At 41.0% G+C, this 15,549-nt stretch overlaps 1 protein-coding gene and 1 non-coding gene across 2 annotated transcripts; one reads left to right on the forward strand and one right to left on the reverse strand.

The window, feature by feature from the left end:
• Window positions 1-7,088: 7,088 nt before the first annotated feature.
• On the reverse strand, window positions 7,089-7,195 carry LOC112201274. The gene has a single exon (XR_002936714.1). It is a non-coding gene; the product is annotated as a U6 spliceosomal RNA (small nuclear RNA).
• A 574-nt stretch (window positions 7,196-7,769) lies between these two features.
• Window positions 7,770-10,709, forward strand: LOC112200066 (probable fructokinase-4). Its single transcript, XM_024341074.2, has 4 exons — window positions 7,770-8,274; window positions 9,482-9,814; window positions 10,208-10,324; window positions 10,413-10,709. Exons 1-4 carry the CDS (start codon window positions 7,882-7,884, stop codon window positions 10,539-10,541), a joined length of 972 nt encoding a protein of 323 aa, XP_024196842.1. The 5' UTR covers window positions 7,770-7,881; the 3' UTR covers window positions 10,542-10,709.
• Window positions 10,710-15,549: the final 4,840 nt, after the last annotated feature.

Consider the following 15,549-nt stretch of genomic DNA (forward strand, 5'->3'; position numbering starts at 1 on the left):
TAGAGATTTTTGAGGAAGGAAAATTTGTGTGGAGACCAAGAAAAGCTCAAAAGGAGTCTAGGTTCGTCCCCCTTTATTCTCTAAATATATTGTTGCCGAAATTGGTGAAGGAAATCAGAAAATATCTCTATATATTTCGGCAAGATTATTTAGGGAATTTATATTGGAATTTTGTGATTGGTTGCACCACCTCATAGGGCTTATGTGGCACGAAACCATTGGAGGAAATTATGTGGAGGAAGCAAGCTATTGCCGTGAGTTTCTCTAGAGTTTTACACGGCTTGAAGACTTAGAAGCCGTCCCCTATATATTCATCTCTTCTCTCAACGTCAAGGAGTGCTGGTTCCACTTTTGCGTTTACACTTTGAGAAAAAAATCAGAAAACTCTCTCTAGCTTAGCCGTGCTCTTCTCCATCCTCTAGGGCAACCACGAAGTGCAAGCAAGGCCAAGGAAGAAGAAGACAAGCCGTGCATACCATCCACCCTCCACCTTGAAGATTGCTTTCGAAATTCAAGAGACCACATCATCACTTCATTCATCTCATCTTCATCACGGTGTAATCCGATTCTCCTTGTACCTTTGCTTTATATTTTCATTGGTTTTGCCTTAGTTGACACATATGTATGAACAAGTATTGTTTTCTGAAATTTTATGATGAATTGTTAATTTTCAGATTCATATATCGCGATTTATGGTTGCTTTTGTGTGAGTGTTTGATTAAATTTGCATGATAGAAATCTTTTGTATGATTATCTTGAATGGTTCGAAACATTTAGGGTTTTTATGTCAATGTTGCTACGAATTTGAGAACATGAATCAACTTTTTGGTTTTGTGTTCTTGAATCGACAAGTAGTAAAGGTTTTGTGCAAAAACCGAATTTAATCAAAGAAGATTGCAATTAGGTGGACTTTTTCATACTAAGTTGCACATTTGAGTTGATAGCCTTTCTAGGTGCTTAATGCGTTAAACATGACATGATTGACTAGCTTTCTAGGGTTTGATTGCATGTTTGATAGAATTAATCTAGGTGCTTTCGCTTAGGTTAATTAGCATTGAAAGTAAAATATGGGAAATTGTTTGCTTTTGAACGTTTCACATGATCAACTCCTCTTGCATGACTATGATGAACAATGATGAACTTGAATTAATTTTAATCATGAGTTTCGACTTTGATCTTTGTTCTTGCATTCCATTTGTATTTTTATGTTTTTGCATTTTAATTATTTAGGTAACTTAGATTTTATTTTCGGAAATTAAAACCAAAAACCAAAAACTCCCCCCTTTTCGTAAATATGTCTATATTTTGTAAATATTATACTTTGTTTTAATTTTAATTGTTTAATTGTTTGACAATGACAGGTGTACCCTCAATCCCCGGAATAGAACGATCCCTATTTATTCCGTACTACTAATGACATTTCAGGGTTAAATTGGTCGCTCGATAAAAGCTACATCAATTCATGCTGGCGGCGGGGAGTTTTGTGCTCTCCAAACCAAGCAGTGGCGGGACGACGACAGCGTAGGCTTGGAGAGACTGAGGTTTCTTCTACAACGACATCGGGGCCCCGACCAAGTTTTTCGCAGGCTCCTGTTGAAGCCTTTCTCAACTGAGGGTGTGTTGGTGAATGAGGTGTGGCTGATCGGGTCGAGGCGGCGACGTTGGGGTCAGTGCCTGCAATTCTAGGGGTGTTTGGGCTCTACGTCATCGTGGCTGTGTGGTTTGTTTCATTCGGTGGTGTCGAAGGTGCGTCGTGCTTTGTGGTGGCAACAAGGGCTCCGAGGTGGGTCTTGGCAATGTCGACAGTGACTAGGCTGGTGACTGAGACTGGACAGAGGATGGAGGTCTAGGCGGCGAAAGGTGGGCAAGAGGAAGTGCTGGGAAAATCGGCGGGAAACCCTAGTTTTGAACTAAGGTTGACCACCAGTTCGACTGGGCTGCTTTCTGGGTCGCAGCTGCCTGGGCTTAGGACAAGGATTGGGCCGAAGGCAGGAACTGGGACTAGGCTGTGTTCTGGGCCGAAGCTGACTGGGCCTACGACAAGGATTGGGCCAAAGGCAGAAACTTGGCCTATTTGGCTCAAATCTGTAAATGGGGGACTGCAGATTCTCAAGAAAAGCTCGAGGAGCAACCTGATGCCGAGGTTGTTGGCGACTGAGGAGGCTCTAGAGGGTGCTGGTTCCAACCCTACGGGGAAGGGACTCACGCTTTCTTAAGTCCCACAAGTTTCTAGACATTTTGGACTCAAGCCTTTTGAAGTAGGGGTAATTTCTATAAGCTTTTATAAGACGTTTCTAGTTGATATTTGTACCATAATTGCGTGATTGGCAGATTAGACTAGATGAATATTTCTTCCTTAGAGAGTGAGACTACTCTTGCTTAGTTTAGGCTTACTGTTCAGCGACCGTCCCTTTAGATCTTAATTAGTTTAGAGCGTTTTAGATAGGTTATCCAGATTGTCCCAGGTTTTCTTATGTAAGTTCTGTTAGATTCTGGCCTGTTTCTTATGGCTTTGATATCTAATAACATCGAATCCTTTAAAAAAAAAAAAAAATTCAAAGGCAAACAAAATGAAGATGCATGAATATTAAAATATTTTATTCTAAACAAAAAAAAAGAATATTAAAATATTTTGACATCTATAATTTAAAAATAGTTTTGACACACATCTACAAAAATATGTTACATCTATAATTGAAAAAAAAATATTTTGCACAAAAATATAAAAATATTACCAACTCCGTTCTTTATTGTTCTTGGGACAATTCATTTTAGTACCTTTGTCTGTGTTTGGTTCGTTTTTATGGAAATGTCAATATATAGGGAAAAAAATACAAACAGTACCCAACCTAAGGCCCACTCCGAATTTTTATACCCAAGGTTTCAAAACTATCACAATGGTACCCCAAATACCTTGCCCGACCCAACTTTAGTACCTAAAACACTGTTGGTCGTTACAGCATTAGTCAACTGTCAAACTTTGAGGGGTATTCTCGTCCTTTCACTAGATTTCTTTTTCTTCCTCGAGCTCTCTTCGTTTTCTTCTTCCTCCCAACTCTCCCATCATCTTATCATGACCATTGCCAAAAGAATGAAACCCAGAATTGGTGCAAATTAATTTCATTTCTTGGATGCGGACTTGTTGCATCACCCATGTACGTGTTCGAGGGTGGGCGCGTGTGGGCAGGTTGCAGGCTTGCTGTGCTGGGTGGGCTGCGCAGGCTAGGGACGCAGGGCTGCTGATGTCGGGGCAGCAGCGCGGAGGGCGATGTGCGCGCAGAGGGGGGGGGGCTAGGCGATGCGCTGGGCGAGGCTTCGAATTGTTCAGGTTTAGGGTGGGGCTTCAAATTGTTCAGGTTTAAGCTTTCTTTGACCTTTGATTCAAAAACCCCATTTTTGAGGTGGGTGAAGCTTCATGGGGTCGAACCCATCTCAATCTCTTTCTTCATCAATCCAATGGTCCATTTCGTTCACTTCGTTCCACGTCACCACTGGTTCGATCAATGGATCATCATCATCATCACTGCCTATAATGCAATAGAGAAAGCTCGCAGCTCTGTGAAGAAGATAAGAGAAGAGAAGCGACTCAATTGAGATTTGAGAATGGCTTCGTTCATCGAAGCCTCGTCGACGTCGTAGAGTTCAAGTCCTTGAACAATTCGAATAGAGGAGGAGACCGGCTGTGGGGCTTCAAGGGAGGGGCTGCTGCAAGGTCATTGATAATGGTTAAGGGAAGAGAGAGAGAGAGAGAGAGAGAGAGAGAGAGAGAGAGAGAGAGAGAGAGAGAGAGAGAGAGAGCAGAGGTAAAAATATATATATATATATATATATATATAGGATATATATAAAAAATAATGAATTAAATATGAAAGGATGAAATTGTCCTTCAATATATGTCACCTGTCAAACACCGTTACTGAGATAACGGCTCCAGGTACTAAAGTTGGGTTGGGGTCCACTTCAGGTACTAAAGTGATAGTTTCGAAACCTTGGGTATAGAAATTCAGAGTGGGCCTTAGGTTGGGTACTGTTTGTATTTTTTTCCCCAATATATATTACTATAAATCAGTAATAATTTTTTTGTTTGAAACAATTAATGAGATTAATCAATGAATGTGGTAGATAAATCTAGATATTCACCCGACATCAATTCTAGCTCTTTGTTTTTACAACTTTTTTTTTTTATCGCATCAACAACTAGTACCTACCACTTACAAAAAATGTACTTATATCGCTACACCAAATGATACTGAGCCTTTCTTTTTACAACTTAATTTAATTTAGTTTAATAAAAAAATTGTAAATAACAAAAAAAAAAAGGTCTACAAAACGAAATAATAGATGAAAGTACTAAAGGGGCTAATGGCGAGAAAATACAGATACCCACCAGACTCAAAATTTTGTTGGTACTAAAAAGTGCATTTTATAATAATTCAGGTACCTTAATCATGAGCATTTACCGTTTTTAAAATATAGTAATCAGAGTTCAAATAACTCAAAGTTGAGTGATAATTTGGTATTAAGTGTCTTCTTACCTTTTCTACAAGTAAAAAAAAATGCATGAGAAAATAGGAGAGCTGCTTTTTCTCTTTTTCAACATTGCGTCAGCGTTTAGAGACAGTTGATGAGGTCATTGTCCCGTTAATGGCGTCACTTGCCATATCTAGAAGGGGAAGGACACCTTTGGTGGTGGTGGACTGGTGGCAACGTTGTGTTGTGACTGTTGTCCCAACAACACTATGGTGTGAGTCATTTACTTTTGAGAAAAATTCAGTCACCGTCCCCAAATTATGCTGCCAAGGCCAATTTGATACCCGAACTCTCAAAAGTATCAATGTGATACCCAAAGACCTATTTTGACATCAACGTGATACTTCCGTCCAAAATCTCAAACGGCTCCGTTTGTCTGCTGACGTGGCAAACACGTGGATCCTATATGATATTTTTATCAAGGGCAGAATGGTCTTTTACTACTAACTAATTGAAAAAAAAAAAAAACAGAACGGAGCACAAAGCTCTATCTCTCTCCCTCTCTCTCTCTCTCTCTCCTCTTTCTTTCTCTCTTGGTTCTAGTTTTCGGGTTTTGATGGCTTTGGAGGCTATCAGTCTCTCGCGGCCTTGATGGTGGAGGACAAAATGAAAGACGCGATTTAGAGGGGGGGAGAAGGAAGAGGTGGATTCGAGTAGAGCGTAGCCCAAATCGATGTTGGACGGCGGGAACGAGGACTCGAGGACGTCCATGGCCGACGGAGTCCCGACTTTGACTTTGGTGATTCCGTGGGTTTTGATAGCATGCTTGATTTTGCGCATTGCCGGAACCAGATTGAACCAGATGGACTTGTCCAGCGCCGAGAGGATTTCGTTTCTGACGAGGAGGTACCGAATCAGAGTATGTGGGTAGAAGGGGACTACATTGGCGTGGACCCATTGGTCCGCGAGGGTTTGATTAGAGGAATTGTTGTTGATGAGCTCATTGGGTACCATAATCGAGACTTGGAGGTCTGTGTTTTGGAGAGCCTTGAGGATTTTGGGGTTGGCATCGTAGATTTTGACACGCTTAGCTTTGAGGGTTTGGATGAGCTTTACAGATTCTGATGGAAATGGTAGATTGTTGCCCAGCTGGCAGTAGTTCACACCCACCGGTAGCAGGGAAGAAGAAGAAGAGATTGGAGGAAGTTCTGATTAGGCGATCACGAGAGAATCAGAGAGGATGAGAGTCTCCGGAATGTGCCGTTGACGCCGGAGAATGCGACGAGGGTTATGGGCAGCTGGCGTCAGAGTCGCGGTGGCGAAAGTGGTCGAGCGGCCATGATGGTGGAGGACAAAATGAAAGACGCGATTATGAGGGGGGAGAAGGAAGAGGTGGAGGAGGAGGCCTCGCATGGTTTCTGGATCGAAGTCTGGAGGTGGTTCATCTGCTTCTGCTTGAGGTGTTTGATTTGTAGGGATGAGAGGTTCTGTGATTTTCGCCATTGTTGTTGAGGCAGTGGAGCTCGCTCTTCAGCTTCAACTCTTCACTCAAATCGAGCAATTAACAGTGTGGGAGAAGCCAAAGGTACCAAGTACCAGCTGCCAAGTCTTTTTCTTGGTCTAATTGTGCTCAATTGCTATCTGGGTTGGTTTTCCTTTTTTGGTTTATGCTGGGTTTGTTTTTAGTTTTGGTATACATGAATTTGTAGTTATATGTTGCTTTGGCCTTGTGATTGTGATTTTGATCGGAGTTTCTGGTATCTGTTGTTACTGACATGACGACGGCAGTGGAGGAGGAGGACGTTGAGGCTGTGGCGGCGGAGGAGGAAAGCTGCTGAGCGGAGAAGAAGGAGATAGGTTTTGGCGGAGAAGCCAGAGCAGTTTTCTGGGTGCAGAAAGATTTGATTTTTTTTTTTTAATCATGTCACCCAACTTTCGTTTTGGGTGTGTCCGCCGGCAGTTGAGTGCGAAGAACATGGATTTGTAGCAGGAATTGGAGAGGATGGTGGCAGCGTTGGTGATGGTTTGGGCGAAGGAGGAGAGAGAAGAAGAAGAGGACTGAGGTTGAAGAAGAAGCAGAAGCTAGAAAATCCCAGAAGAACAATAAGAAGAAAAAAAAAGAAGAAAAAGAAATGAAAAGAAAAAAAATGAATTAACAAAAAAAATGGGTAAATTGGTCATTTCACTTTTTTTGAGGGCCCACATGTTTGCCACGTCAGCAAACAGACGGAACCGTTTGAGATTTTGGACGGAAGTATCACGTTGATGTCAAAATAGGTTTTTGGGTATCACATTGATACTTTTTAGAGTTCAGGTATCAAATTGGCCTTGGCAGCATAGTTTGGGGACGATGACTGAATTTTTCTCTTTACTTTTAGTAAGGAAGAAGATCGATCTTAAAGTTTTCATGGGTACTTAGTCATCTGTATAGAATTTTAAGAATGTCCTCTCTATTTGTGATCATGAGGATTGGTAAATACTCAATTTTTCGGCATTGAAGAAATAGGACCAGATTATAAACGAAGGACCTCCACTGGCTCAATAGTAAGTCTCTACTAGTCATGTGTGCTTTTAATTGATAAATTGATTATAGCTGGAATCAAAAAATATATATATATATTTGAATTTAGACTTTCTTAATTTATATGTGTCATTTTGGCGTATATATCATGCTAATTTTCTCTGAATCGTTCCAATTTTATTGGATGTTCCGAAAGGACAGAACCAAAATATATTGTACAACAAGAATTGGATAATACTTGAAAGTTGTGAGTCATCATCCATATGCCAATAAAACCCTTTTCTGCATGAGCCACGACAGGGTAGAAGTAGATGTAGATAAACTTGTGGCATTCATTTGCCAAAAGAGAAAAAGAAAATCTATTAATTAATCATAAAAATCTTAATAACAAAGGTAATTAATTAAAACCTAATAATAACAATATCCATTTAGTAAAGTAATTACTATTGTTTTTCCTCATTGGGGTGAGTAGATAGAGCCCACAGATGAAGACGAGACGTTGGAAAAGGTAGGTAGAGTAATTTGGTTTTAAACAATTTCTCTCTTTATTGTTCAAAAAAAAAAAAAAAGTCTCTGTCTTTGATCCTCTATAATTGGAGTTAAGTTTCAACCTCATTCAATAGTAAGTCAAAAGGAAATATTCTGGGTCGTGTAAAAAAAGTAAAAAAGATAATTACATTTTGAGTGCGTGAATAGTGACATAAATAGAAGATTATATTAGTATTGATTAGAAAAAGTGAGGAGTATTCTACCCCTTCCTAGTCTCTCACTCTTGTCCTATAAATACACTGCATGCTTGGCGATCAGATCCCTCCTCTATCTTGCCGTACCCACCAAAACCCTCCTATCTCTCTCTCTCTCTCTCTCTCTCTCTCAGAAATCAAGTCTTGATGGCTAACGACAAGGGTCTGATCGTGAGTTTCGGGGAGATGCTGATCGACTTCGTGCCCACCGCTTCGGGCGTTTCGCTGGCCGAAGCCCCGGGGTTCTTGAAAGCCCCCGGTGGCGCCCCCGCCAACGTCGCCATCGCCGTGGCTCGGCTCGGCGGCCACGCCTCCTTCGTCGGCAAACTCGGCGACGACGAGTTCGGCCACATGCTTGCCGGAATCTTGAAGGAGAACGGCGTGACGGGAGACGGCATCCTGTTCGACCAGGGCGCGCGCACCGCTCTGGCCTTCGTGACCCTACGCGCCGACGGAGAGCGTGAGTTCATGTTCTACCGGAACCCCAGCGCCGATATGCTGCTCAAGCCCGAAGAGCTCAATTGCGAGCTCATCAGATCGGTAAGTCTAGTCTTTTTATCCCTCTTTGAATATGAACAGAATTGGTTGGTCGTTTGCTGACTTTACCGACACGTCAGTCGTAGGTCCCGATACTAGATCTGAATCGGTGAATATACACCCACGTGGGATCTTGCTTCATTTTTTCTCGTTGTTTTATTTTTCTCTTTTTTTATTTTATTTTATATATATATATATATATATATCATGATGACGGATGGATCAGTGTATGGTGCTTTGTCTTCTTTTTCATTTTTGGTTGGTTCCTACTTTCATGATGATGATTATGTTGCAAAAAAAAAAAAAAAAAGTTCACATGATTGTAGGGTGCTGCTTGGCGGTGGGTCCCGCCGCTTGTGGATCTAATGTTTATTTCATTTCAAAACAAAACATCATGAAGATTAAGATTGTTTTTGTTTGTTTGTTTTTCTTTTACTGTGGATTTGGGAGGGGAGTGGGGGATCTATTTGTTTGTGTCTTGTGTGTTTGGTTCAGATGGTGGGTTTTAATTTGACTAATGTTTGCCTCTGCTTACACCATATATCACGCCACCATTACTTTCAGACCACCACCAAAAACATGACGACGTTTATTTATTTATTTATTTTTTACTTGTTAAATTACATTCAGATGACTAGATTACAGAGCATGTATTAGCCAGTAAGTGACCTCATCAGTGCTTGGACTTTTTCTATACAAGCTGCTTTGTGCTTGGACGTCCAATCGAACGGTTTTTCTTCGTTCTTTTTGTAAATAACATTACTTTGTGGAGAAATTTTGTGGAGAAATTCTTAGGTGGGGCTTCCCCACCACGTGGATATAGGACAAGCCAATCACACATCAGATTTTTTTTCCTTGTTCCGAAACTGCCCCTGCTTTTTTAAAGTGCAATACTTAAAAAACCGCCTTGCTGGGTTTGATTGGTCTATATCCACGTGGTGCGGATGCCCCACGCAATAAGTCTCTCTCTACTTTGTGATTCACATGATGGGTCATATGCACGGTTATTTTAATGCCAACTTGATAGGACAGTGTACTCCTCATCTCCAGCCTAGCAACCACATGCCGTGGGCCAATACAGTTTAATCCGTATACAAGAATTAAATAAATTAAATTTAAAAGAAAAATTGTTAGGGTTGTTCACCTGTTCTTCAAAGAGTTGATTTTTTCATTGTTGTTTGATATATGTCGTTTGTGTATTATCTTACAGGCCAAAGTGTTCCACTATGGATCAATAAGCTTGATCGTGGAGCCATGCAGGTCGGCACATCTAAAGGCAATGGAGGTTGCCAAAGATGCCGGTGCCTTGCTCTCTTATGACCCGAACCTCCGGCTACCACTGTGGCCCTCACCTAAGGAGGCACGCGAGCAGATATTGAGTATATGGGAAAAGGCTGAAGTGATCAAGGTCAGCGATGTGGAGCTCGAGTTCCTCACAGGAAATGACAGTATTGATGATGAAAATGCACTGACTCTATGGCACTCTAACTTGAAGCTCCTCCTTGTCACTCTTGGTGAGAATGGTTGCAAATACTACACTAAGGTCAGCAGTACTATGCATACAGTTGTGCTTTTGAGTAAATCTGACTTTCAGTTGCTTGCTTGCATTCATTGCGCATTTGCGCATTAGGATTTAGGAGGGTAGGTGGTTCTTTGTCATAATTTTCTTTTGCTTGCAGTTGCGGGCAAAGGAGGTTGGATAGGGCCCCAATCTTAATAGTTATTGATTACAAAAGCCAAAAAAAAAGGGCGCGGTTTGCTGTGCCAAAAGTACTTTCACAATTAAAATTAGTTTTCTAGAACAATAATTCTTTAAAAAAAGGGGGAGTAAATTTAGCATCATATTTTTCACTTTCATTTGATGAAGTTATATTGTTCTCAAGAGAGTAGAGAAGCATTGTTCTGATTCATTTCTTTTGCTGATAATCAAACATAGAATTTCCGTGGATCTGTGGAAGCTTTCCATGTAACTGCGGTTGATACTACTGGTGCTGGTGATGCATTTGTGGGTGCTCTTCTCACAAAGATTGTTGATGACCAATCCATTCTTGAGGTAAGTTAAGTGGTAGCTAGATAGATGGAGATATCACCTAGTTCATAATATATTTACAGGATGAATGTTGTTTTGTATTTGATTGCAGGATGAGCCAAGATTGAGGGAAGTACTCAAATTTGCAAATGCATGTGGAGCAATTACAACTACTAAGAAGGGAGCAATTCCTGCACTCCCCACTGGGTCTGAAGCCCTCGCCCTAATCAAAGGGGCATAGATCCATTTTTGTTTTTCATCCATCTTTCTAGGGCTTTTGTTCTAAGCTTCTTTGCTTTTGATTGGAGAGTGTTTTTCCCTCAGTAATTCTTCTCTTCTTGCGTGTATTAACGGTAAACTTACCCCTCAAGCATCACTGAATAAAATATTTACTTTTTGGCTGCTATTACATTTTGTTTTTATAGCTTAAAGTAATTAGAGTTCTGTTTGGCCGATTGAGTACGCCAGTGTAATGTTGCAAATAGGTCGTTTAAGTTGGAGACTTTAGGTCTGCTATCAATTTATATGGACCCAATAGATGGAAAAATTTCTCGACAAAATGTAGTAACGAGGAAGAAAGTTTTCCAGTTCAAAATTCAACCAGAGAAGGTCTAAAGAGTTGTTCCCCTAAGCCATATGTACTCTTGGATCCTTAGTCCACTGCAACCTCAAAACACTCTCACTACACCACTATGATTATTTTTCTGCAGACTTCTCCTCTCTGTATCCCGCATCCACCCCCATAGCCCAAACTCATGCGCCTCCCAAACTGACAGGTCAAACCTACATGCTTGGAGGAATGAATCAATTTCTAGAAAAGGACCTCTCTCTTTGAAGTTCTGTTGGTATGTAGATCATGGAAGCCATTTTCTTGTTATAAACTTACAAGATCTGTGTGCGGTAACAATTAATAAACCTTTCAAATTAGCTAGCAAGCTTTAGTGAATGTGAATGTGCAAATGGTGACATTGAATTGAATGTAAATAGTCTGGAGGCCCCCTTCTCCTTCTGCCCTCGTAGGAAATTATTATAGTAAAGAATTTATCTGTGCAGTGTCAGTGTGGAGAAAAAAGAAATGCATTGAATCACAGTTTGGAAGAGTTCAAGTTCTACGGAATGGGGAGTAAAATGCGTCCAAGGTGAGGTTGCAGATAGCCGCATCTTCGACTTATTAATGATGAAAAACAACAAAAGGACCCTTGCTTCAAAATTGTATAGATGGTAATGGAGTAGCAAAGATAAAGTAGAAAAGTTTTGCTTCAATCCAGGGTTCCTACTAGTCGAATTACACTAGAATCAGAACTATTTCAATGACTGTGTCAAAGCCTCGGCTAAATCTAATAGATCGAGCAGATATGCAACGATGCTGTGCTAGTCTCCATTCCACATGTTAGTCCAGTCTCATTCTGAAGCATAAATACAGCAAGCAATGGATCTTGCATGACAAATTTCCATTACTAGTTTAACTCGACTTCAAAGGATTCCAGTATTCAAATGTCCTTGATTTAATATATTATTTCATTGTGTAAGATAATATTCTTCATCAAACTCCTTTCTGTAAAAGTAAAATGAGAATTGGAATTAGTCTACTCATTTCATTTCATAACTCCTTTATATAGGGAGAGAATTACAATGGAAAGAACAATTACAATGGAAAGAACAATTACAATGATGACATTAACTACTGATTGGTTCGTAATCCATGCTGATTGATGTTAATTGGTAACTGCTTGATTCCCTCTCCGTCAATCACTTTGACGAAGGCACACAATATGTTTTTCCTTTAACACTCCCCCTTGTGCCAAGTCAAAGATGAAATGGTGCATGAGTTGTTGCCTCACTAAAAACCTTGCCAAGTAACAATAAAAACCCTGTGGGACAAAAATACACCTTGGTCGAAGGAAAAGAGCACAACGCACCTTTTACATTTGAGTATGACATGTGTGTGTTAGACTCCCCCTGACGTCTACACCTCCCCCTGATACTTACATTAATCTAGGGAGCTTGGAAAGTCTTCGCATTCCTATGCTTTTCACACGTTTCTCAAATGTGTCCTTAGACAATGATTTGGTGAACAAATCTGCTACATTCTCCTCAGACCTTACTTGATTCATTTGAATCTTGAGGAGAGTCTGTTGTTGCTGATTGTAGGATGATTTTGGCGATACGTGTTTTATGTTATCACCCTTAATATAACCTAGCTTCATCTGTTCGATGCAAGCTGCATTGTGTTCGTAAATGCAAGTAGGCTCTTCAGTGGTAGAACTCAAACCACTAGTCCCTCGAATATGTGCAATGATAGTTCTTAACCATACACACTCAAGAACCGCCTCATGTAGAACAATGATCTCTGAGTGGTTCAAGGAGGTAGCCACAAAGGTTTGCTTGGTTGATCTCCAAGATATCGTTGTGTTCCCATTGGTAAATACATAACCAGTTTGGGAACGATATGTAGGTCAGATATGTATCTAGCATCGGCAAAACCGACCAAAACGTCATTTGGCGTTTTAGTGTAGTGAGTGGCGTTTTCGCCATCACATTTCCTTTAGGGATTGCAGTTCCATCTGCGGTCCCTCTTGTCTCTCTGTAGGGAAAGAACAGTCCCAAGTCAATGGTTTCTTTTAGGTATCAAAAATGTTCTTGATACCATTCCAGTGACACTGCGTTGGCGCTGAGCTAAATCTAGCTAACAAGTTCACTGAGAATGCAATGTTTGGTCGAGTAAATTGGACTAAGTACAATAATGCACCTATTGCACTTAGGTAGGGAATTTCAGCTCCCAACACTTGTTCGTCATCTTCCTTTGGACGAAATGGATCTTTCCTTGCATCTAAACTTCGACCGATCATGGGAGTGCTAGCAGGATGTGCTTTGTCCATGTTATATCGCCTGACTTTTGGACATATGCAGACTGGTGGATTAATATTCCACAAACTCGGTGTTCTAGTTCAAGAGCTAGATAGAATCGAGTTTTCCCAAGATCCTTCATCTCAAATTCGGATTTCAAGTAGCTCGCGGTTTCTCTTATTTCATCAAGAGTACCAGTTATGACATATACTACTACAATTTGCAAATCCGGAACTTGTTTTCTTTATGAATACACAGGGGCATAATTCATCGTTCTTATATCCCTTCCCAATCAAGTAGTCACTTAGACGGGTATACCACATCCGTCTGGATTGTTTCAATCCGTAAAGTGAGCGTTTCAACTTAATTGCAAACGCACTCTGTGGTTTAGAGTCACTTGACTTGGGTAATGTAAGGCCATTAGGCACTTTTCATATATATCTCTGAATCTAGATCCCCATAGAGATATGTAGTAACCACATCCATGAGCTGCATTTCCAGTCGTTCGGAAATTACTAAGCTAACTAAGTAGCGGAACGTTATAACGTCCATTACGGGAGAGTATGTCTCCTCGTAGTCAATTCCAGGGCGTTGTGAGAAACCTTGCGCCACAAGGCGAGCCTTGTACCTCAGGACTTCATTCTTCTCATTACTCTTTCTGACAAAGACTAATTTATGTCCTACAGGCTTTACACTTGGTGGGGTTAGCACTACTTGACCAAATACCTGTCTCTTTGTCAGAGAATCTAATTCTACCTGGATTGATTCTTTCCATTTAGGCCAATCTGCTCTTTGTTGACATTTTTCAACATAGCGTGGTTCGATATCATCGTGCTCTATGATTCCTTGAGCAACAGTATATATCATCAATGTGTATGGAAGATCTTTCTATCAACTCATACGTACTCTCGTAATCCTTTGAGATTTCTTTGTTCTCTGGAATCATTTCAAACATCGGAGCGTCCTCCAGTATTGATTCATGGACATAACTATAATCAGAGACAATCTCATGAGAGGGATTCTATACATTGATGATTGGTTTGTGCCTTACCCATCCTCTTCTTCCTTGGGTGAGTGTCAATCGAACCAAGTGACCTCCCCCTCTTCCTTGGGGAGCCACGGCCTCAACCACACCTCCACTAAGTGCGGTTGCAGTGCCTCTATCTGCGGCACCGTGCCCCTTGTTGGGGACTTCTAACCTTGCAGGCACATTTGCAGTTGGTATATGTGATCTCGTCACTTTTACGATATCAGTAAACGCATCAGGCATCGAATCTGCTACGTTCTGAAGATCGATTCTTCTTTTCACTTCACTTTCACTTTATGAAGTACGGTGATCAAGATGAGACAGAGTGGGGACAAACTACGACAATTTCTGTCGTTCCCTTGGAAAATCCTTTTTACTATCTCCCCCTAACGACGGGAAGACTGTCTCATCAAAGTGACAATCCGCAAATCTAGCGGTAGAGAGATTGCCTGTCAAGGGTTCCAAATAGTGGATAATTGTTGGGGATTCGTATCCAACATAAATACTTAATCGTCTCTAAGGACCCATTTTGGTGCGCTGTGGGGGCGCAATAGGCACATATACTGCTCAACCAAATATGCGTAAGTGTGAAGTGTCAGGCTCATATCCAGTTACCAACTGGTATGCAGAAAATGGTTGGCTAGCTGTGGGTCTTAAACGAATAAGTAAAGCTGCGTGCAATATTGCATAACCCCATGCAGATATAGGCAGGTTGGTGCGCATAACCAATGCCCTAGCCACCATCTGTAGCCTTTTGATGGTGGCTTCTGCGAGACCATTTTGTGTATGCACATGGGGTACAGGATGCTCTACATCGATCCAAATAGATATGCAATAATCATCAAATGCTTTTGATGTAAACTCTCCAGCATTATCAAGCCTTATAGACTTGATAGGGTGATCAGGGTGGTGAGCCCTTAAACTTATAATCTGTGCTAAGAGTATTGCAGCATTTCTTGTGGACAATAAAACAACATGTGACCAGATTGTCGAAGCATCCACCAGAACCATAAAGTACTTGAATGGTCTGCATTCTGGATGGATAGGTCCACAGACATTTCTTTGTATCCTTTGTAAGAATGGAATGTTTTGTTTTGTATCTTTAGCATAGGAAGGTCTCAATCCTGTTTTTGCTAAAGAGAAGGCTTTGCAAAACGAGTGATGTACCTTTGAAATAGTCAATGAGGCATAATGGGAGGGAGGTAGTGCTTCTGGTACTTCAGAAAAGCAATGACTGCATTTAAGCAATCCTAGAACCGACACCTTGCAGTGTGGCGGATTTTTCTCCCATTTTTCACTCGAAAGAAGGGATGTCCGTGTGAGTTCTTGAAAAATACGGATCATCATGTCACGACCTCGGTGCCATAGGCGGTCG

This window comes from Rosa chinensis, chromosome 4, assembly GCF_002994745.2.
Source record: "Rosa chinensis cultivar Old Blush chromosome 4, RchiOBHm-V2, whole genome shotgun sequence".
In the NCBI taxonomy this organism is placed as follows: Eukaryota; Viridiplantae; Streptophyta; class Magnoliopsida; order Rosales; family Rosaceae; genus Rosa; species Rosa chinensis.

What these genes read in the sequence shown, in the direction of transcription:
- LOC112200066 (XM_024341074.2), top strand. Translation starts at nt 7,882, where the DNA reads ATGGCTAACGACAAGGGTCTGATCGTGAGTTTCGGGGAGATGCTGATC. An exon ending in GTTGCAAATACTACACTAAG is followed by an intron (nt 9,815 to 10,207) that starts GTCAGCAGTACT and finishes AATCAAACATAG; the next exon opens with AATTTCCGTGGATCTGTGGA. An exon ending in ATGACCAATCCATTCTTGAG is followed by an intron (nt 10,325 to 10,412) that starts GTAAGTTAAGTG and finishes ATTTGATTGCAG; the next exon opens with GATGAGCCAAGATTGAGGGA.